Genomic DNA, 22,174 nt, shown 5'->3' with positions numbered 1-22,174 from the left:
CCTATCCTTCAGTGGGCCAACCCTTTCCCTGGCTACCCTCTTACTTTTTATGTAAGTGTAAAAAGCCTTGGGATTTTCCTTAACCCTATTTGCCAATGCCTTTTCATGACCCCTTCTAGCCCTCCTGACTCCTTGCTTAAGTTCCTTCCTACTTTCCTTATATGCCACACAGGCTTCGTCTGTTCCCAGCCTTTTAGCCCTGACAAATGCCTCCTTTTTCTTTTTGACGAGGCCTACAATATCACTCGTCATCCAAGGTTCCCGAAAATTGCCGTATTTATCTTTCTTCCTCACAGGAACATGCCTGTCCTGTATTCCTTTCAACTGACACTTGAAAGCCTCCCACATGTCAGATGTTGATTTGCCCTCAAACATCCGCCCCCAATCTATGTTCTTCAGTTCCCGCCTAATATTGTTATAATTAGCCTTCCCCCAATTTAGCACATTCATCCTCGGACCACTCTTATCCTTGTCCACCAGTACTTTAAAACTTACTGAATTGTGGTCACTGTTACCGAAATGCTCCCCTACTGAAACATCTACCACCTGGCCGGGCTCATTCCCCAATACCAGGTCCAGTACCGCCCCTTCCCTAGTTGAACTGTTTACATATTGTTTTAAGAAGCCCTCCTGGATGCTCCTTACAAACTCTGCCCCGTCTAAGCCCCTGGCACTAAGTGAGTCCCAGTCAATATTGGGGAAGTTGAAGTCTCCCATCACCACAACCCTGTTGTTTTTACTCTTTTCCAAAATCTGTCTACCTATCTGCTCCTCTATCTCCCGCTGGCTGTTGGGAGGCCTGTAGTATACCCCCAACATTGTGACTGCACCCTTCTTATTCCTGATCTCTACCCATATAGCCTCACTGCCCTCTGAGGTGTCCTCTCGCTGTATAGCTGTGATACTCTCCTGAACAAGTAGCGCAACTCCGCCTCCCCTTTTACATCCCCCTCTATCCCGCCTGAAACATCTAAATCCTGGAACGTTTAGCTGCCAATCCTGCCCTTCCCTCAACCAGGTCTCTGTAATGGCAACAACATCATAGTTCCAAGTAGTAATCCAAGCTCTAAGTTCATCTGCCTTACCCGTAATGCTCCTTGCATTAAAACATATGCACTTCAGGCCACCAGACCCGCTGTGTTCAGCAACTTCTCCCCGTCTGCGCTGCCTCAGAGCCACACTGTCCCTATTCCCTAGTTCTCCCTCAATGCTCTCACCTTCTGACCTATTGCTCCCGTGCCCACCCCCCTGCCATACTAGTTTAAACCCTCCCGTGTGACACTAGCAAACCTCGCGGCCAGGATATTTATGCCTCTCCGGTTTAGATGCAACCCGTCCATCTTATACAGGTCACACCTGCCCCGGAAGAGCTCCCAGTGGTCCAGATAACAGAAACCCTCCCTCCTACACCAGCTGTTTAGCCACGTGTTTGTCTGCTCTATCTTCCTATTTCTAGCCTCACTGGCACGTGGCACAGGGAGTAATCCCGAGATTACAACCCTCGAGGTCCTGTCTTTTAACTTTCTGCCTAGCTCCCTGAACTCCTGCTGCAGGACCTCATGCCCCTTCCTGCCTATGTCGTTAGTACCAATATGTACAACGACCTCTGCCTGTTTGCCCTCCCCCTTCAGGATTCCCTCTACCCGTTCGGAGACATCCTGGACCCTGGCACCAGGGAGGCAACATACCATCCTGGAGTCTCTTTCACGTCCACAGAAGCGCCTATCTGTGCCCCTGACTATAGAGTCCCCTATAACTATTACTCTTCTGCGCTTTGACCCTCCCTTCTGAACATCAGAGCCAGCCGTGGTGCCACTGCTCTGGCTGCTGCTGTTTTCCCCTGATAGGCTATCCCCCCCGACAGTATCCAAAGGGGTATATCTGTTCGAGAGGTGGACAACCACAGGGGATTCCTGCACTGACTGCCTGCCCTTTCTGGTGGTCACCCATTTCTCTGCCTGCACCTTGGGTGTGACCACACTTACATAACTGCGATCTATGACGCTTTCCGCCACCTGCATGCTCCTAAGTGCATCCAATTGCTGCTCCAACCGAACCATGCGGTCTGTGAGGAGCTGCAGTTGGGTGCACTTTCTGCAGATGAAGCCATCCGGGACACTGGAAGCCTCCCGGACCTGCCACATCTCACAGTCAGAGCACAGCACCCCTCTAACTGACATTGCGTCAATTAATTAAAATTAAAATTTGTCTTTTTTTTTTTTTAATACTTTTTTTAAATTTCAAAGTTACTGTCAACTATCTGTTTCCTAGCACTAGATTTCTAATAGAAATGCGATAGCTAACTATAATATTCTCCGATCTCTGGCTTAGATATCCTCTAAATTATAATTAAGTTATTATGTTTAGTTAGATCCCAAATACTCAAAAAAATTTAGGTTAGAATCCCAACCAGCCACTCAGGTCACAGCTTTTCTGTGATGTCACTTCAGTTTCCCCCCGACACACAATTTGAAAAACAGGTATAAAAGTAAAAATCACTTGCTTACCTTCTGAGATGTTCTCAGGTTCCCTCGCTGACAGAGACTGCTCTGTTGGGGATTCAATTGTAAGGGGAATAGATAGGTGTTTCTATGGCCGCAAACAAGACTCCAGGATGGTATGTTGCCTCTCGTGCTAGGGTCAAAAATGTCCGAGTGGCTACAGGACATGGAGGGGGAGGGTGAACAGCCAGTGGTATGAACATAGCTACATAAAGAGATGAGATCCTAAAAGCAGAATATAGGTAGCTGGGAAGAAAGTTGAGAAATCAGATCTCAAAAGTAACGATCTCAAGATTAGTCCCAGTGCCATGTGCTAGTCAGAATAGAAAGAGCAGGATATATATATGGGGGCTGGTTTAACACAGTGGGCTAAACCCCTGGCTTTTAAAGCAGATCAAGGCAGGCCAGCAGCACGGTTCAATTCCCGTACCAGCTTCCCCGAACAGGCGCCGGAATGTGGCGACTAGGGGCTTTTCACAGTAACTTCATTTGAAGCCTACTTGTGACAATAAGCGATTTCCATTTTGGATGAATACATGGCTGAAGAGATAGAACATATAGAACATTACAGCGCAGTACAAGCCCTTCGGCCTCGATGTTGCGCCGACCAGTGAAACCACTCTAAAGCCCATCTATACTATTCCCTTATCGTCCATATGTCTATCCAATGACAATTTGAATGCCCTTAGTGTTGGCAAGTCCACTACTGTTGCAGGCAGGGCATCCACGCCCTTACTACTCTCTGAGTAAAGAACCTACCTCTGACATCTGTCTTATATCTAGGGGGAGGGTTTCAGATTCCTGGGGGGCATTGGGACCAGTTCTGGGAGGTGTGACCTGTACAAACGGGACAGGTTACACCTGGGCAGGACCGGGACTGATGCCCTAGGGAGGCTTTTTGCTAGAGTGGTTGGGTAGGGTTTAAACTAATATGCCAGGGGAATGGGAACCTATGCAATGAGTCAGAGGAGGAGAAAACATGGACAAGGACAAAAGACTGAAAGAGGAATATTAAAAGTAATAGGCAGAGAAATCAAAAGCCAGAATCAAACAGGGCTCAGTGAATAATAATGGGAACAGGACAAGTAATGTTAAAAAAAGACAAGCCTCAAGGCTTTGTGACTTAACGCACCCAGTATTCGCGTGAAGTGGATTAACTAGTCAGTGCAAATAGATGTAAACGGGTATGATATAATCAAGATTACGGAGATATGGCTGCAGGGTGACCAGGGAAGGGAACGGAATGTCCAGGGATATTCAGTATTTAGGAAAGACAGACAAAAAGGAAACAGTGGTGGGATTGTATTGAGAGTTGAAGAGGAAATTAACAATAGTTTTTTTTTTAAATTTAGAGTGCCCGATTCATTTTCATTTCCCCAATTAAGGGGCAATTTAGCGCGGCCAATCCACCTAACCTCCACATCTTTTGGGTTGTGGGGGCGAAACCCACGCAAACATGGGGAGAATGTGCAAACTCCACACGGACAGTGGCCTTGAGCCGGGATCTGTTACAAAGCAATACATTAGACAAAGGGTTCCTGACATTCAATAATAATAATAATCTTTATTGTCACCAGTAGGCTTACATTAACACTGCAATGAAGTTACTGTGAAAAGCCCCTAGTCGCCACATTCCGGCGCCTGTTCGGGTACACTGAGGGAGAATTCAGAATGTCCAAATTACCTAACAGCACATCTTTCGGGACTTGTGGGAGGAAACCGGAGCACCCGGAGGAAACCCACGCAGGCACGGGGAGAACGTGCAGACTCCGCACAGACAGTGACCCAGCGGGGAATCGAACCTCAGACCCTGGCACTGTGAAGTGACAGTGCTAACCCGTGCTACCATGCCGCAATATGAAGACATGACTGGATCAGCCTGGATCTGTGCCCATTCAGTTACATACCTAACCATTCCACCATGTTCCTAATGCCCCGGAAATATTTCTCCTCCTCTTTTTCTGGGTTTGTATCATCATAGCGAAGGAAGCAGATTCCATCATTTGCCTGTAATTAATGGTAAACTCAGTAAATATAACTTGGAATTACAGAGCAACATACAAACATACAAATTAGGAACAGGAGGAGGAGGCTATTCTGCCCCTCCAGCCTGTTCCACCATTCAATAATTCTAACCGTAACTTCGCATTACTGCCTATTCCTGATAGACTTTCACCCCCTTGCTTATCAGGAATCTATCCAGATCTGCCAAAATAAGAGTTTCAGAGATGCAGAGCCCTCAAGAGGAAATTTGAACAGTGGGAGGAAACGGGAGCACCCAGAGGAAACCCACGCAGATACGGACGAGCAAACTCCACACAGACAGTGACCAGGGTCGGAATCGAACCTGGGTCCCTGGCGCTGTGAGGAGGCAGCACTAACACTGCCACAGTGCTGTCCCAATAAAGTCCCCACAGTCCCAGATAACCATAGGCTGCTTTCCCCTTTTTTTTGGGGGGGGGGGCGCAAGATCATGAATAACCTCAGCTGGTACGGGAATTGAACCCACTCTGTTCACTCTGCATCACGGACCAGTGGTCCAGCCAACTGAGCTAAACCGACCCCCAATAATGAACGGAAACCTAACTTCTCCAAACTTTCCTCGGAAGACATCCTGCCCATTCCTGGAATGAGTCCAGGAAACCTTAGATCAGGAGACCAATTGGACCATAAGACACCGACAGGGGCAGAAGTGGGCTATTTGCCCCATCCAGTCTGCTCCACCATTCAATGAGATCATGGCTGATCTGATAAAATAATCCTCACAGTGGTTAGCACTGCTGCCTCACAGCGCCAGGTCCCGGGTTAGCACTGCTGCCTCACAGTGCCAGGGCCCGGGTTAGCACTGCTGCCTCACGGTGCCAGGGCCCGGGTTAGCACTGCTGTCTCACAGTGCCAGGGACCCGGGTTAACACTGCTGTCTCACAGTGCCAGGGCCCGGGTTAGCACTGCTGTCTCACAGTGCCAGGGCCCGGGTTAACACTGCTGTCTCACAGTGCCAGGGACCCGGGTTAACACTGCTGTCTCACAGTGCCAGGGACCCGGGTTAACACTGCTGTCTCACAGTGCCAGGGACCCGGGTTAGCACTGCTGCCTCACGGTGCCAGGGACCCGGGTTAACTCTGCGGCCTCACAGTGCCAGGGCCCGGGTTAGCACTGCTGCCTCACAGTGCCAGGGACCCGGGTTAACACTGCTGTCTCACAGTGCCAGGGCCCGGGTTAGCACTGCTGTCTCACAGTGCCAGGGACCCAGGTTAGCACTGCTGTCTCACAGTGCCAGGGACCTGGGTTAACACTGCTGTCTCACAGTGCCAGGGACCCGGGTTAACACTGCTGCCTCACAGTGCCAGGGACCCGGGTTAACACTGCTGTCTCACAGTGCCAGGGCCCGGGTTAGCACTACTGTCTCACAGTGCCAGGGACCCGGGTTAACTCTGCGGCCTCACAGTGCCAGGGCCCGGGTTAGCACTGCTGTCTCACGGTGCCAGGGCCCGGGTTAGCACTGCTGCCTCACATCGCCAGGGCCCGGGTTAGCACTGCTGCCTCACGGTGCCAGGGCCCGGGTTAGCACTGCTACCTCACGGTGCCAGGGCCCGGGTTAGCACTGCTGCCTCACATCGCCAGGGCCCGGGTTAGCACTGCTACCTCACGGTGCCAGGGCCCGGGTTAACACTGCTGCCTCACATCGCCAGGGCCCGGGTTAGCACTGCTGCCTCACATCGCTAGGGTCCCGGGTTCAATTCCAACCTCTGGTCACTGTCTGTGTGGAGTTTGCATTTTCTCCCAGTGTGTGCGTGGGTTTCCTCCAGGTGCTCCGGTTTCCTCCCACAGTCCAAAGATGTTCAGGTTAAGTGTATTGGCCATGATAAATTGGCCTTAGGTGGGGTTACAGGGATGGTGTGGGGTTTGGGCCTACCTAGGATGCTCTTTCAGAGGGCCGCTGCAGACTCGATGGGCTGAATTGCCTCCTTCTGCACTGTGGGGATTCGATGGATAACTCCACTTTTCTACCTTATCTCCATAATGCTCGATTCCCTTACTGATTAAAAATCTTTCTATCTTAACTTTGAATATACTTAACGACCCAGCCACTACAGCTCTCTGCGGTAAAGAATTCCACAGATTCACGGCCCTCTCAAGAGAGGAAATTCCTCCTCATTTCTGTCTTAAATGGGAGATTCTGCCCTCTGGTCCTAGACTCATCCACAAGAACATCCTCGCAGCATCGACACTGTCAACCCTGAGAATCCGATATGTCTCACTAAGGTCGCCTCTCAGTCTTCCAAAGTCCAATGAGTTCAGGCCCAACCCACAACCTCTCCTCATAAGAAAATCCCTCCATACCCGGGATCAGCCCAGTGAACCTTCTCTGGACGGCCTCCTATTAGTTTATCTTTCCTTCGATAAGGGGACCAAAACTGTTCACAGTGTTCCAGGTGTGGGTAACTACTGCCTTGTATCGGTTTAGCGGGACTTCCCTATTTGTAAACTCCATTCCCTTTGAAATAAAGGCCAACATTCCATGTGACTTCCCGATAACCTGCTGAACTTGCATGTTAGCTTTTTGTGATTTATGCGCGAGACCCCCAGATCCCTCCCTGCAGCAGCTTTCTGCAATCTCTCTCCATTTAAACAACATTCAGCTCCTTCATTCTTCCCAACAAAGTGCAGAACTCCACGTTTTTGCCCACTCACCTAACCTGTCTCTATCCCTCTGTAGAATCTTTGTGTTATCCACACCACTTGACTTTCCATCCATTTGTGTGTCATCCACAAACTTGGCAATAGTAAATTCACTTCCCTGGACCAGGTCATTAATATATATTGTGAATAATTGTGGCCCCAGCACTGATCCCTGTGGGACTCCACTCGTAAGAGGTTCCCATCCTGAAAATGCTCCGCTTATCCCAACTCTGTTGTCTATCAGTTAGCCAATCCTCTATCCATGCTAATTTACTAACGCAACACCAGGGCCTTCTGTACTGTAGGGATTATATGATTAGGAATCACTTCACCACACAAAGGGTGGTCGAGGTTCGGTACTCTCTCCCTCAAACAGCAATTGAAGCGGGATCAGTTGTTAAATTTAAATCTGAGATAGACATATTTTTATTAAGTAAAAATATTAAGGGATATGGGACAAAAGCGGGTATATGGAATTAGCCCACAGGTCAGCCACAATCTCATAGAATGGCGTGTCAGACTTGAGGGGCTGAATGGACAGCTCTTTTTCTTCTGAACATTACGGTAGGGGGGGGGGGGGGGGGGGGGACGACGGGGGGGGGGGGGGGGGGGGGGAGACGAGACACAACACATTGCTGAGCAGAATAACACCTCCTGGGGAAAGCTCACCTTAGCATAGCCGAAGTTGAAGTTGATGGCCTTCGCATGGCCAATGTGGAGAATACCGTTGGGTTCTGGTGGGAACCTTGTTCGCACCTGAGCAAAGAACAGGGAATTTAAAGGAACAATAACTAACCGGTGGAATCAAATGTCATAACCACAATTCTGAACATCTTACTGTGTTTGTGATCCCATCGGATGACACAGAGAGTGGTCAAACCTTCGCCCTGCTGTGTATATGGGAGGACGGATCTCTCAGCTGGGCCGGCGCCAAGGGCCAGGGCCTCTCTATGGCAGGGGGCGGGCAAGCGCCAAGGGCCAGGGCCCCTCTGTGGCAGGGGGCGGGCCAGTGCCAAGGGGCGGGCCGGTGCTCAGCGCCGGGGTGGGGGGGCTCAGCACCATGGGGGTGGGACGGGGACCCCAACCAATCCGCATGCTTTTCCCCTGCAATGTAAAGTTTGCTGTTGTGTTTGTTCTCAGTATCTCTATTTCAGCAATAACCAAGTTCTGTTGGACAAGACAACTGAACCTATTTTTGTTGAAGATTCTGAATTATTTCTTCAACTGTTTCCCACTGTTTATAGCCAGAACCTTTAGTCTAGTTACCCAGGCTACCATAGCCAGTTCTCTCCCGTACCTAGGGGGGGGGGGGGGGCACAGACAGACTCGGGGGGGGGGGGGGGGGTCACAGACAGACTCGGGGGGGGGGGGGGGGGGGAGAAATGGCAGAGACAGAATCGGGGGGGGGGGGGGGCTGAGTGGCACAGACAGACTCAGGGGGGGGGTGGCACAGACAGACTCGGGGGGGGGGGTGAGTGGCACAGACAGACTCTGGGGGGGGGGCATAGACAGACTCTTGGGGGGGGGGTGAGTGGCACAGACAGACTCTGGGGGTGGGGGGTGAGTGGCACAGACAGACTCGGGGGTGAATGGCACAGACAGACTCTCGGGGGGGGGGTGAGTGGCAGACAGACTCGGGGGTGGGGGTGAGGGGCACAGACAGACTCGGGGGTGGGGGTGAGGGGCACAGACAGACTCGGGGGGGGGGTGAGGGGCACAGACAGACTCGGGGGGGAGGGGTTAGTGGCACAGACAGACTCTCGGGGGAGGGGCACAGACAGACTCGGTTGGGGGGGGGTTGAGGGGCACAAACAGACTCGGGGTGGGGGTGAGGGGCACAGACAGACTCAGGGGTTGGGGTGAGGGGCACAGACAGACTCGGTTGGGGGGGGTGAGGGGCACAAACAGACTCGGGGGTGGGGGTGAGGGGCACAGACAGACTCGGGAGGGGTGAGTGGCACAGACAGACTCTCCGGGGGGGGTGGGGGGGGGGGGTGAGTGGCACAGACAGACTTGAGGGGGAGGGGCACAGACAGACTCGGGGGGGGGGGGGGGGGGAGAGAGAGGGGCACAGACAGACTCGGGGGGCGGGGGGTGAGGGGCACAGACAGACTCTGGGGGGGGGGGGGGTGAGTGGCACAGACAGACTCGGGGGTGAATGGCACAGATAGACTCATAGGGGAGGGGGTAGTGGCACAGACAGACTCTCGGGGGAGGGGCACAGACAGACTCGGTTGGGGGGGGGGTGAGGGGCACAAACAGACTCGGGGGTGGGGGTGAGGGGCACAGACAGGCTCAGGGGTGGGGGTGAGGGGCACAGACAGACTCAAAGGGGAGTGGGAGGGGGAGGGTGAGGGGCACAGACAGACTCGGGGGGGGGGTGAGGGGCACAGACAGACTCGGGGGGGGGGGGGGAGAGAGGGGCACAGACAGACTCGGGGCTCGGGGGGGGGGGGGGGGGGAGTGAGGGGCACAGACAGACTCGGGGAGGGGGGGGTGAAATGAGGGGAACTAACATGGGCCACCTCAGGTGGTTGAGTGGCAGCAACATACCTGCCCTCCTGTAATTTCCAGATGTTTCTGCAACAGGTCCATGGTGTTCGCAGTGACAGTGTAACCATCAGTTTTAAAATTTTCACCTATAATTGAAAGAAAAACAAATCACATTAAAAAAAAATTAATTTAGGGGATGTGGGCGTGGCTGGTTAGGCACAGCATTTATTGTCCATCCCTAGCTGCCCTTCAGAAGGTGGTGGTGAGCTGCCTTTTTGAACCGCTGCAGTCCGAGGAGTAGGTACACCCAGTGCTGTTAGGGATGGAAGGGAGGGAGTTCCAGGATGTTGCCCCAGCGACGGTGAAGTAATGACGATATATTTTCAAGTCAGGGTGGGGAGTGACTTGGAGGGGAACCTCCAGGTGTTGGGGTCCCAGGTACCTGCTGCTCTTGTCCTTCTAGATGGTAGTGGTCGTGGGTTTGGAAGTTGCTGTCGAAGGAATCTTGGTGAGTTACTGCAGTGCATCTTGTAGACAGTACACACGATTAAATTCTAACCCTATAACTTTTTGACCTCCCTAAATGCATGACCTCACACTTCTTGGTGTTAAAGTGGCAGATGGAATTTATCACCCACTCCACCAATCCATCGATATCGTTATGGAGATTATCGCTATCCTCTACACTGTCCACCACTTGGCCAATCTTTATGTCATTGGCATATTTCACAATTGTGCTCCCCACGTTCACGTCCAAATTGTTAATATTTACACAAACAGTCAGGTTCCCGAAACTGTGGAACACCACTTGAAACAACTTTCCAATTCCAAGGGCAGCCATCGACCATTACCCTTTGTTTCCTGTTACTGAGCCAACTTTTTATCCAGTTTGCCACATTTACTTTTTTCACCAATCATGTGGGACTTTGTCAAACGCCTTGCTAAAATCTACGTACACCCACATCCACTGCACTACCACCATCAACCCTTCTTATCACTTCCTCAAAGAATTCGATCAAATTTGTGAGGCAAGACCTTCCTTTAACAAATCCATTCTGACTATCCCTGACTAGTCCATGCCTTTCTATGTGATAGTTAATCCCATCTCTCAATTGATTCTACGAATTTACCCACCACTGATGCAAGACTAACTGGCCTATAATTGTTCGGCTAGTCCTTCGATCTCTTTTTAAACAATGGAACCACGTTTGGATTTCTCCAGTCCTCCGGTACCCCCCCGGTGTCCAGTGAAGATTGGAAAATCATCCTCGGAGCATCTGCTATCTCCTCCCTGACCTCCTTCAGTAGCCTCGGAAACAATCCCTCTGGCCCTGGAGACTTATCAAATTTCAAGGACTCCGAGTACTTTCTCTCCCTTTATGATAATCCCATCCAATATCGGAGCGTTTCTCCTGGATTGTTATATCTGCATCATCCGTTTCCTTTGTAAACATGGAGACAAAAACATTCATTCAAAACCATTCCCAAAGCCTCTGCAGCTGGACACAAGTTCCCCTCGGTCCCACCTTTTCCTTTACTAACTTGTGACCATTGATATATTGGTAAAATATCTTTGGGTTTTCTTTAATTTTACTTGCTGATCTTTTTTCATGGTCTCTCTTTGATTTCCTTTTTGACTTTGTCGCTGCATTACCTACACTGGTCTTAGCCACCTGTACTGCTTAGTTCTTTGTGTCTATTGTACATTTTCTTTTTTATTTGTGCTTCATTGTTGTGCGGGTGTTAGGTATTAACCGGAATTCACTGGCGTTCCGATAATAGACTAGAAAACATCTCGAGGACATATAGCACATTAAGAAAATTAAATCTGGGTAAATGCATACTTAAGTTTCTCTGCTTCAGTGACCCACAATGCTAAAATTCCTCACCAATGCCTTGTATAACTGCCATGGTGTGGAGATAGACATAGAATTTACAGTGCAGGAGGCCATTCGGCCCATCGAGACTGCACCGGCTCTTGGAAAGAGCACCCTACCCATGGTCAACACCTCCACCCGATCCCCATAACCCAGTAACCCCACCCAACACTAAGGGCAATTTTGAACACTAAGGGCAATTTATCATGGCCAATCCACCTAACCTGCACATCCTTGGACTGTGGGAGGAACCCGGAGCACCCGGAGGAAACCCACGCAGACACGGGGAGAACGTGCAGACTCCACACAGACAGTGACCCAAGCCGGAATTGAACCTGGGACCCTGGAGCTGTGAAGCAATTGTGCGATCCACAATGCTACCGTGCTGCCCCCTCATGGGTATTCGAGTGCAGCTGGTATATTTCTGATGGGTAAGGGGAAATGTCATCAAACAAAGAACAAATCCTTTAACTTGGGAAGCTAAGAAAGTAAAAAGGGCTGTTAAACATACTTTGGCTGCTCAAACACTGGCTTTGAGGAGGCAGAGGATATGGGATTCGGTTTGTCAAATACTTTGCAAAGTGGGTTTTAGATTGTATGATGAATGTTACGTAAATAATCACTCCTTGAAGAATACACACTGTGTGAGAAGAGCAGCAGGGGATGGCGGTATTGTCGCTGGTTAGCCAGAGACCCAGGGTAATGTTCTGGGGACCAGGGTCAGAATCCCAGCAGATGGTGGGATTTGAATTCAATAAAAGTCAGGAATTGAAGTATAATGATGACATTGTCATAAAATCCCATCTGGCTCACTCATGCCCTTCAGGGAAGGAAATCTGCCGTCCTTACCCGGTCTGGCCTACACGTGACTCCAGACCCACAGCAATGTGGTTGACTCTTAAAACGCCCTGTGAAATGGCAAGCTACTCAATTCAAGGGTAATGAGGATGGACAATAAAAGCCCAGAGCCCATGAACGAACACAGACTGACCCCGGTTGAAACAGATGCTGGAGAGCATTTAAATCTCTAAAATTTAAATCCTAACTGTTGGGAGTGTTTTACAAAAAGAAATACATTTACAAACTGTTCGGGATCTAAGAGGGGGCGGGGGCATCTCGCAATGCTTTGCACAGAACGAAGCAGTTCATTTCCAAATACAGCAAGACCTGGACAATATTCAGGCTCGGGGCTGACAAGTGGCAAGTTACATTCACACCACACAAGTGCCAGGCAATGACCATCTCCTACAAGAGAGGATCTAACCACCGACCCCTGACACTCAATGGCATTACCATCGCTGAATCCTCACAATCAACATCCTGGGGGTTACCGTTGATCAGAAACTGAACTGGACCCAGCCACATTAATACTGTGGCTACCAGGGCAGGTCAAAGGCTGGGAATCCTACGGTGAGTAACTCACCTCCTGACCCCCCAAAGTGTATCCACCATCCACAAGGCACAAGTCAGGAGTGTGATGGAATAATAGAAGGACAAAGGTAGCATATACCTGGGAACCCGGGTTCGAATCCTGGCCCTGGGCCACTGTCCGTGTGGAGTTTGCACATTCTCCCCGTGTCTGCGTGGGTCTCACCCCCACAACTCAAAGATGTGCAGGTTAGGTGGATTGGCCACGCTAAATTGCCCCTTAAGTGGAAAAATAAAAATAATTGGGTACTCGAAATTAAAATAAATAAATAAATAAATGCTGGCCTCACCAGCAATGTCCACATCCCATAAATGAATTGAAAAAAGAATATGGATCTTTGAAACTTTTGTTTTATGTATAAACTTAAATTTTTATTTAAAGAGGGAGAACGGAATGATAATTGTATGTAGGCGATAGGCATTAACTGGAGATTCACGTATTTCTACCAATAAGAACAGACTGAAACCAAGGCTGTTAGGTGTTTGTAACATGTAGAAGTGACCAGTGTACAGATAGGTTCCAGCTCGGTCCGTCACCGCCTGGCTTTCTGGAGTAGAATAGGCACCATCACTCACCAGGCTTATGAAACGTAATTGCCTCGCCACGCAGCTGATCCATGAGAGAGGCCGATTCCACCTTCAGCTCACCTGCAAGTAGCAGAAGAGGAAAAACAAATATTTACACTTCAGGCCAGTTTCGCCTGGAATAAAGTTACTAACTGCAAGAGGCCATCCAGTCCCTCAAGCCTGTTCAACGTATTAACTAGATCAGGGCCGATCTGTATCCTAACTCCATCTATTCATCTTGGTTCCGTAACCTTTCAGCTCTGTACCCAATAAAAATCCATCAACCCGAGTTTAGGAATTGTCATTTGACCCTCCCTAGCCTCAGCAGTATTTTTTGGGGGAGGGGGGGTGGTGGAGATGTTGGGGATAGAGTTCCAGAATTCCAGTGCCCTTTGTGTGAAGGAGTGCTTCCGGACATCACCCCTGACCGGCTCAGTCTCATTTTAGATCGCATTCCCCCTTGTTCTGGACACCCCCATCAGAAGCAATAATCTTGCCATCTACCCTATTGAGTAATTTAATCATCTGAGATCACGGACACTGCACTCGTTCCATTAATAAGATGAAGCGTTTCTATTTCTGTTGATTATTCACTGATACTGTTCAGTAAAATCACATTTCTGGTTTCCTTCCAGTAGCTGATGAGGTTTTTCAGAAGGGACAGGAGTTTCTAGATTTTCACAGAACCCCAACTGTGCAGGAGGCCATTCGGCCCATCAGGTTCACACCAACGCGCCGAAAGAGCAGCCTCTCCGAGACCTACTCTCCACTCTATCCCCACATAACCTTTGGACACTAAGGGGCAATTTACAATGGCCAATCGACCAAATCTGTGCATTTTTGTGACACAATTGGCCACAACATCAATTCTTGCAGCAGGTACCAGTACAAGACTGGGGATGGGCAATAAACTCCGGACTAGCCAGCGACACCCACACCCAGTAAATACCGGCCTAGCCAGAGACACCCACACCCAGTAAATACGGGCCGAGCCAGAGACACCCACACCCAGTAAATACCGGCCTAGTCAGCGACACGCACACCCAGTAAATACCGGCCTAGCCAGAGACACCCACACCCAGTAAATAACGGCCTAGCCAGCCACACACACACCCCGTAAATACCGGCCTAGCCAGAGACACCCACACCCAGTAAATCCAGCCTAGCCAGAGACACCCACACCCAGTAAATACCGGCCTAGCCAGAGACACCCACACCCAGTAAATACCGGCCTAGCCAGCGACACCCACACCCCGTAAACACCGGACTAGCCAGCGACACCCACACCCCGTAAATTCCGGCCTAGTCAGCGACACCCACACCCAGTAAATACCGGCCTATCCAGAGACACCCACACCCCGTAAACACCGGACTAGCCAGCGACACCCACACCCCGTAAATAACGGCCTAGTCAGCGACACCCACACCCAGTAAATACCGGCCTAGCCAGAGACACCCACACCCAGTAAATACCGGCCTAGCCAGCCACACACACACCCCGTAAATACCGGCCTAGCCAGAGACACCCACACCCAGTAAATACCAGCCTAGCCAGAGACACCCACACCCAGTAAATACCGGCCTAGTCAGCGACACCCACACCCAGTAAATACCAGCCTAGTCAGCGACACCCACACCCCGTAAACACCGGACTAGCCAGCGACACCCACACCCCGTAAATTCCGGCCTAGTCAGCGACACCCACACCCAGTAAATACCGGCCTATCCAGAGACACCCACACCCCGTAAACACCGGACTAGCCAGCGACACCCACACCCCGTAAATACCGGCCTAGTCAGCGACACCCACACCCAGTAAATACCGGCCTAGTCAGCGACACCCACACCCCGTAAACACCGGACTAGCCAGCGACACCCACACCCCGTAAATTCCGGCCTAGTCAGCGACACCCACACCCAGTAAATACCGGCCTATCCAGAGACACCCACACCCCGTAAACACCGGACTAGCCAGCGACACCCACACCCCGTAAATACCGGCCTAGTCAGCGACACCCACACCCAGTAAATACCGGCCTAGCCAGAGACACCCACACCCAGTAAATACCGGCCTAGCCAGCCACACACACACCCCGTAAATACCGGCCTAGCCAGAGACACCCACACCCAGTAAATACCAGCCTAGCCAGAGACACCCACACCCAGTAAATACCGGCATAGTCAGCAACACCCACACCCAGTAAATACCGGCCTAGCCAGCGACACCCACACCCCGTAAACACCGGACTAGCCAGCGACACCCACACCCCGTAAATACCGGCCTAGTCAGCGACACCCACACCCAGTAAATACCGGCCTAGTCAGCGACACCCACACCCAGTAAATACCGGCCTAGCCAGAGACACCCACACCCAGTAAATACCGGCCTAGCCAGCCACACACACACCCCGTAAATACCGGCCTAGCCAGAGACACCCACACCCAGTAAATCCAGCCTAGCCAGAGACACCCACACCCAGTAAATACCGGCCTAGCCAGAGACACCCACACCCAGTAAATATCGGCCTAGCCAGCGACACCCACACCCCGTAAACACCGGACTAGCCAGCGACACCCACACCCCGTAAATACCGGCCTAGTTAGCGACACCCACACCCAGTAAATACCGGCCTAGCCAGAGACACCCACACCCAGTAAATACCGACCTAGTCAGCGACACCCACACCCCGTAAACACCGGACTAGCCAGAGACACCCACACCCTGTAAATACCGGCCTAGCCAGCCACACCCAATAAATACCGGCCTAGCCAGACACCCACACCCAATAAATACCGGCCTAGCCAGCCACACCCACACCCTGTAAATACCGGCCTAGCCAGTGAAACCCACACCCCGTGAATACCGGCCTAGCCAGCCACACCCACACCCTGTAAATCCGGCCTAGCCAGAGGCACCCACACCCCGTAAATACCGACCTAGCCAGAGACACCTACACGCCGTGAATACCGGCCTAGCGAGCGACACCCACACCCTGTAAATACCGGCCTAGCCAGCGACACACACACCCCGTAAATACCGGCCTAGCCAAAGACACCCACACCTCCTAAATACCGGCCTAGCCAGAGACACCCACACCTCCTAAATACCGGCCTAGCCAGCCACACCCACACCCCGTAAATACCGGCCTAGCCGGCCACACCCACACCCCGTAAATACCGGCCTAGCCAGAGACACCCACACCCCATAAATACCAGCCTAGCCAGCCACACCCACACCCCGTAAATACCGGCCTAGCCAGCCACACCCACACCCCGTAAATACCGGCATAGCCAGCCACACCCATACCCTGTAAATACCGGCCTAGCCAGTGAAACCCACACCCCGTGAATACCGGCCTAGCCAGCCACACCCACACCATGTAAATCCGGCCTAGCCAGAGACACCTACACCCCGTGAATACCGGCCTAGCGAGCGACACCCACACCCTGTAAATACCGGCCTAGCCAGCGACACCCACACCCCGTAAATACCAGCCTAGCCAAAGACACCCACACCCCATAAATACCGGCCTAGCCAGAGACACCCACACCTCCTAAATACCGGCCTAGCCAGCCACACCCACACCCCGTAAATACCGGCCTAGCCAGCCACACCCACACCCCGTAAATACCGGCCTAGCCAGAGACACCCACACCCCGTAATACCGGCCTAGCCAGCCACACCCTCACCCCGTAAATACTGGTCTAGCCAGCCACACCCACACCCCGTAAATACCGGCCTAGCCAGAGACACCCACACCCCGTAAATACCGGACTAGCCAGAGTCACCCACACCCAGTAAATACTGACCTAGCCAGAGACACCCACACCCAGTAAATACCGGCCTAGCCAGAGATACCCACACCCAGTAAATACCGGCCTAACCAGAGACACTCACACCCTGTAAATACCAGCCCCGTAAACACCAGACTAGCCAGCCACACCCACACCCAGTAAATACCGGCCGAGCCAGAGACACCCACACCCAGTAAATACCGGACTAGCCAGAGACACCCACACCCAGTAAATACTGACCTAGCCAGAGACACCCACACCCAGTAAATACTGACCTAGCCAGAGACACCCACACCCAGTAAATACCGACCTAGCCAGAGACACCTACACCCCGTGAATACCGGCCTAGCGAGCGACACCCACACCCTGTAAATACCGGCCTATCCAGCGACACCCACACCCCGTAAATACCGGCCTAGCCAAAGACATCCACACCCCCTAAATACCGACCTAGCCAGAGACACCCACACCTCCTAAATACCGGCCTAGCCAGCCACACCCACACCCCGTAAATACCGGCCTAGCCAGCCACACCCACACCCCGCAAATACTGGCCTAGCCAGCCACACCCACACCCCGTAAATACCGGCCTAGCCAGCCACACCCACACCCCGTAAATACCGGCCTAGCCAGAGACACCCACACCCCATAAATACCAGCCTAGCCAGCCACACCCACACCCCGTAAATACTGGCCTAGCCAGCCACACCCACACCCCGTAAATACCGGCCTAGCCAGAGACACCCACACCAAGTAAATACTGACCTAGCCAGAGACACCCACACCCAGTAAATACCGGCCTAGCCAGAGACACCCACACCCAGGAAATACTGACCTAGCCAGAGACACCCACACCCCGTAAATACCGGCCTAGCCAGCCACACACACACCCCATAAATACCGATCGAGCCAGACACCCACACCCAGTAGTTACCGGCCTAGCCAGAGACACCCACACCCCGTAAATACCGGCCTAGCCAGAGACACCCACACCCCGTAAATACCGGCCTAGCCAGCCACACCCAGTAAATACCGGCCTAGCCAGCCACACCCACACCCAGTAAATACCAGCCTAGCCAGCCACACCCACACCCAGTAAATACCAGCCTAGCCAGCCACACCCACACCCAGTAAATACCAGCCTAGCCAGTGAAACCCACAGCCCCTAAATACCAGCCTAGCCAGAAAGCCCAGCCTATAAATGAATTGATAAAAAGCACCAATGAAGGGGTGGATATTAAAGATCAATTGGAGAGTTGCCAATCAATCCCACTATGTTGCCCTGGTTAAATAGGGTTAAGGAAAATCCCAAGGCTTTTTACACGTACATAAAAAGCAAGAGGGTAGCCAGGGAAAGGGTTGGCCCACTGAAGGATAGGCAAGGGAATCTATGTGTGGAGCCAGAGGAAATGGGCGAGGTACTAAATGAATACTTTGCATCAGTATTCACCAAAGAGAAGGAATTGGTAGATGTTGAGTCTGGAGAAGGGGGTGTAGATAGCCTGGGTCACATTGTGATCCAAAAAGACGAGGTGTTGGGTGTCTTAAAAAATATTAAGGTAGATAAGTCCCCAGGGCCTGATGGGATCTACCCCAGAATACTGAAGGAGGCTGGAGAGGAAATTGCTGAGGCCTTGACAGAAATCTTTGGATCCTCGCTGTCTTCAGGGGATGTCCCGGAGGACTGGAGAATAGCCAATGTTGTTCCTCTGTTTAAGAAGGGTAGCAAGGATAATCCCGGGAACTACAGGCCGGTGAGCCTTACTTCAGTGGTAGGGAAATTACTGGAGAGAATTCTTCGAGACAGGATCTACTCCCATTTGGAAGCAAATGGACGTATTAGTGAGAGGCAGCACGGTTTTGTGAAGGGGAGGTCGTGTCTCACTAACTTGATAGAGTTTTTCGAGGAGGTCACTAAGATGATTGATGCAGGTAGGGCAGTAGATGTTGTCTATATGGACTTCAGTAAGGCCTTTGACAAGGTCCCTCATGGTAGACTAGTACAAAAGGTGAAGCCACACGGGATCAGGGGTGAACTGGCAAGGTGGATACAGAACTGGCTAGGCCATAGAAGGCAGAGGGTAGCAATGGAGGGATGCTTTTCTAATTGGAGGGCTGTGACCAGTGGTGTTCCACAGGGATCAGTGCTGGGACCTTTGCTCTTTGTAGTATATATAAATGATTTGGAGGAAAATGTAACTGGTCTGATTAGTAAGTTTGCAGACGACACAAAGGTTGGTGGAATTGCGGATAGCGATGAGGACTGTCTGAGGATACAGCAGGATTTAGATTGTCTGGAGACTTGGGCGGAGAGACGGCAGATGGAGTTTAATCCGGACAAATGTGAGGTAATGCATTTTGAAAGGTCTAATGCAGGTAGGGAATATACAGTGAATGGTAGAACCCTCAAGAGTATTGAAAGTCAAAGAGATCTAGGAGTACAGGTCCACAGGTCATTGAAAGGGGCAACACAGGTGGAGAAGGTAGTCAAGAAGGCATACGGCATGCTTGCCTTCATTGGCCGGGGCATTGAGTATAAGAATTGGCAAGTCATGTTGCAGCTGTATAGAACCTTAGTTAGGCCACACTTGGAGTATAGTGTTCAATTCTGGTCACCACACTACCAGAAGGATGTGGAGGCTTTAGAGAGGGTGCAGAAGAGATTTACCAGAATGTTGCCTGGTATGGAGGGCATAAGCTATGAGGAGCGATTGAATAAACTCGGTTTGTTCTCACTGGAACGAAGGAGGTTGAGGGGCGACCTGATAGAGGTATACAAAATTATGAGGGGCATAGACAGAGTGGATAGTCAGAGGCTTTTCCCCAGGGTAGAGGGGTCAATTACTAGGGGGCATAGGTTTAAGGTGAGAGGGGCAAGGTTTAGAGTAGATGTACGAGGCAAGTTTTTTACGCAGTGGGTAGTGGGTGCCTGGAACTCGCTACCGGAGGAGGTGGTGGAAGCAGGGACGATAGGGACATTTAAGGGGCATCGTGACAAATACATGAATAGGATGGGAATAGAAGGATACGGACCCAGGAGGTGTAGAAGATTGTAGTTTAGTCGGGCAGTATGGTCGGCACGGGCTTGGAGGGCCGAAGGGCCTGTTCCTGTGCTGTACATTTCTTTGTTCTTTGTTTGTTGGTTAGATTTCTCTTCATTTGCACCCTGCTTTCTTCGGACACTGTTTGTCCCATTTCTTCCGAGGGGAATGTGGACTCCAACTGGCGTGAGCTCGAATCCTCTTTTTCCGTGGTTTGTTGCTTCACAAATTGAACCTTCAATTCCTTTGTTACACAATTTTAGCCAAACATTTGTTTGCTGTTTTCCTTTTCAATTGTTTCACAAGCTGATGAATCTTTCCATTCAGTTCAATGGTTCTCAGCATGTCTCAGACATCCAGTGCTTTTCCTTCTTGTAGTTCCTTGCAGTCCAGTGTTAGAGTTACATTTCCAGTCTGATCTCTGCCTTTTCTTTCCCTGCAGCAGAACGGAGTCCTGTCCTTCACTTTGGTTTCATTCTTGGATAGATCTGTTGTCTCCGGCGAAGTCTGTTCTGTAATTGTGTTACGTATGGCTTCATTCCCTGCTCAGTGTTTGGAAAGTTCTACGGCTTTTCCTTTCTCTGCCTGTTTTCATTCAACGGATTCTTCAGCCTGTTCCTTGCAGCTTCTACCCGAGTCTTCTATGACAACTGGTTCTTCACTTGTTCATGCTGATGTTAAAATAATTTTGCATCTCCACGTAATTTTCCAGAAGAATAATCTTCGTCCTGAGGAATTTTTGTAACACAAAGAACTTTCAACAGATTTTCCTTTTCTCTGTGAAGCGCCTCAAGTTTCTGCTGTTCGAGACGGTCTTCATTTGCTGAATGTTTACAAATCCCTTTTGCATTTGGTCTTGAAAAACAGTCAACTGTCCTTACGACCGTTTTCTTGCTTACTGACCTCTTGTTAATTCCCTGAGCTTCATTAAGTGCATCTTTCTGGTGCCACTGATACTGAGGAAATTGTGCCAGAATTAACATTCAACATTCTTTTTAGCTCATGTTTTTCCATGGCTACATAACGATTCTTCACAGGGTCTTTCAGGATCACAACTTCTCAGAGTGCCTTTGTCTGCCTGGCCGTACATCTGGCTGAGTTTCCCCAGCGTCTGCTTTGATTTGCCAAATGTGGAATTGAGGGTCGTTGTTTCCGTTTTGCTACCTTTGTGCCATCTCTGAAATTTGTTTTCTCCGATCTCGAACAGCTTAGCTCGTTGAAGACTTCAGTTTGTTGTGCGATTTCAAAAGTATATACTCAGCTTGAATCTTTTTCAGTTCTGATGCGATCGTTCCCTTCCGTGGAGACCCCCAGCCGTCCCAGCACCTTATTGGGGGGAGTACCTAGACCTTCTTCTAGGATCTGTGCACTCCATAACTTGGGAGCTCGTGGGTCTTTTTAAAACAGATTGAGCCAGTTAACTCTGCAGAAGCTCTTTTTCTTTAACAAGAAGCCTGGGGAAACCAACTGAAAAGAGATTAATTTTCTAAACACTGCAGGTTTCTTTCTTTTTTTGCTCTCAACGCCGTTTCAAAAAAATATTTTGCAATTTTTAGCAGCAATTCATTTTTAGAAAAATGTTACTTTTCTTGACTGAAATGGGCTCCCTTTCTCCTCACCCAATTATCTTTTCCCTCAATTAAGGGGCAATTTTAGCACGCCCAATCCACCTATCCTGCACATCTTTTCGGGTTGTGGGGGTGAGACCCAAGCAGACACAGGGAGAATGTACAAACTCCACACAGACAGTGACCCCAGGCCGTGCTGCCCTTCCCTGCCTGTCAATACT

The 22,174-nt window shown here is 50.7% G+C and overlaps 1 protein-coding gene across 4 annotated transcripts in view; it reads right to left on the bottom strand.

Moving 5' to 3' along the window:
• The window catches only part of qars1 (glutaminyl-tRNA synthetase 1), a 120,441-nt gene that overhangs the window by 61,447 nt on the left and 36,820 nt on the right, over positions 1-22,174 (bottom strand). For all 4 annotated transcript variants that reach the window (XM_072473119.1, XM_072473121.1, XM_072473120.1 and 1 more), the window contains exons 8-11: positions 13,559-13,630; positions 9,738-9,823; positions 7,854-7,940; positions 4,409-4,508 (exon numbers count right to left, since the gene is read on the bottom strand). In XM_072473119.1, the coding sequence (XP_072329220.1) occupies positions 4,409-4,508; positions 7,854-7,940; positions 9,738-9,823; positions 13,559-13,630 (345 nt within the window). The remainder of the gene's footprint in view (positions 1-4,408; positions 4,509-7,853; positions 7,941-9,737; positions 9,824-13,558; positions 13,631-22,174) is intronic.

This window comes from Scyliorhinus torazame, chromosome 13 (genome assembly GCF_047496885.1).
Source record: "Scyliorhinus torazame isolate Kashiwa2021f chromosome 13, sScyTor2.1, whole genome shotgun sequence".
NCBI classification, from domain to species: domain Eukaryota; kingdom Metazoa; phylum Chordata; class Chondrichthyes; order Carcharhiniformes; family Scyliorhinidae; genus Scyliorhinus; species Scyliorhinus torazame.
The sequence above is the reverse complement of the archived record's forward strand: the minus strand, read 5'-3'. Positions and strand labels throughout refer to the sequence as shown.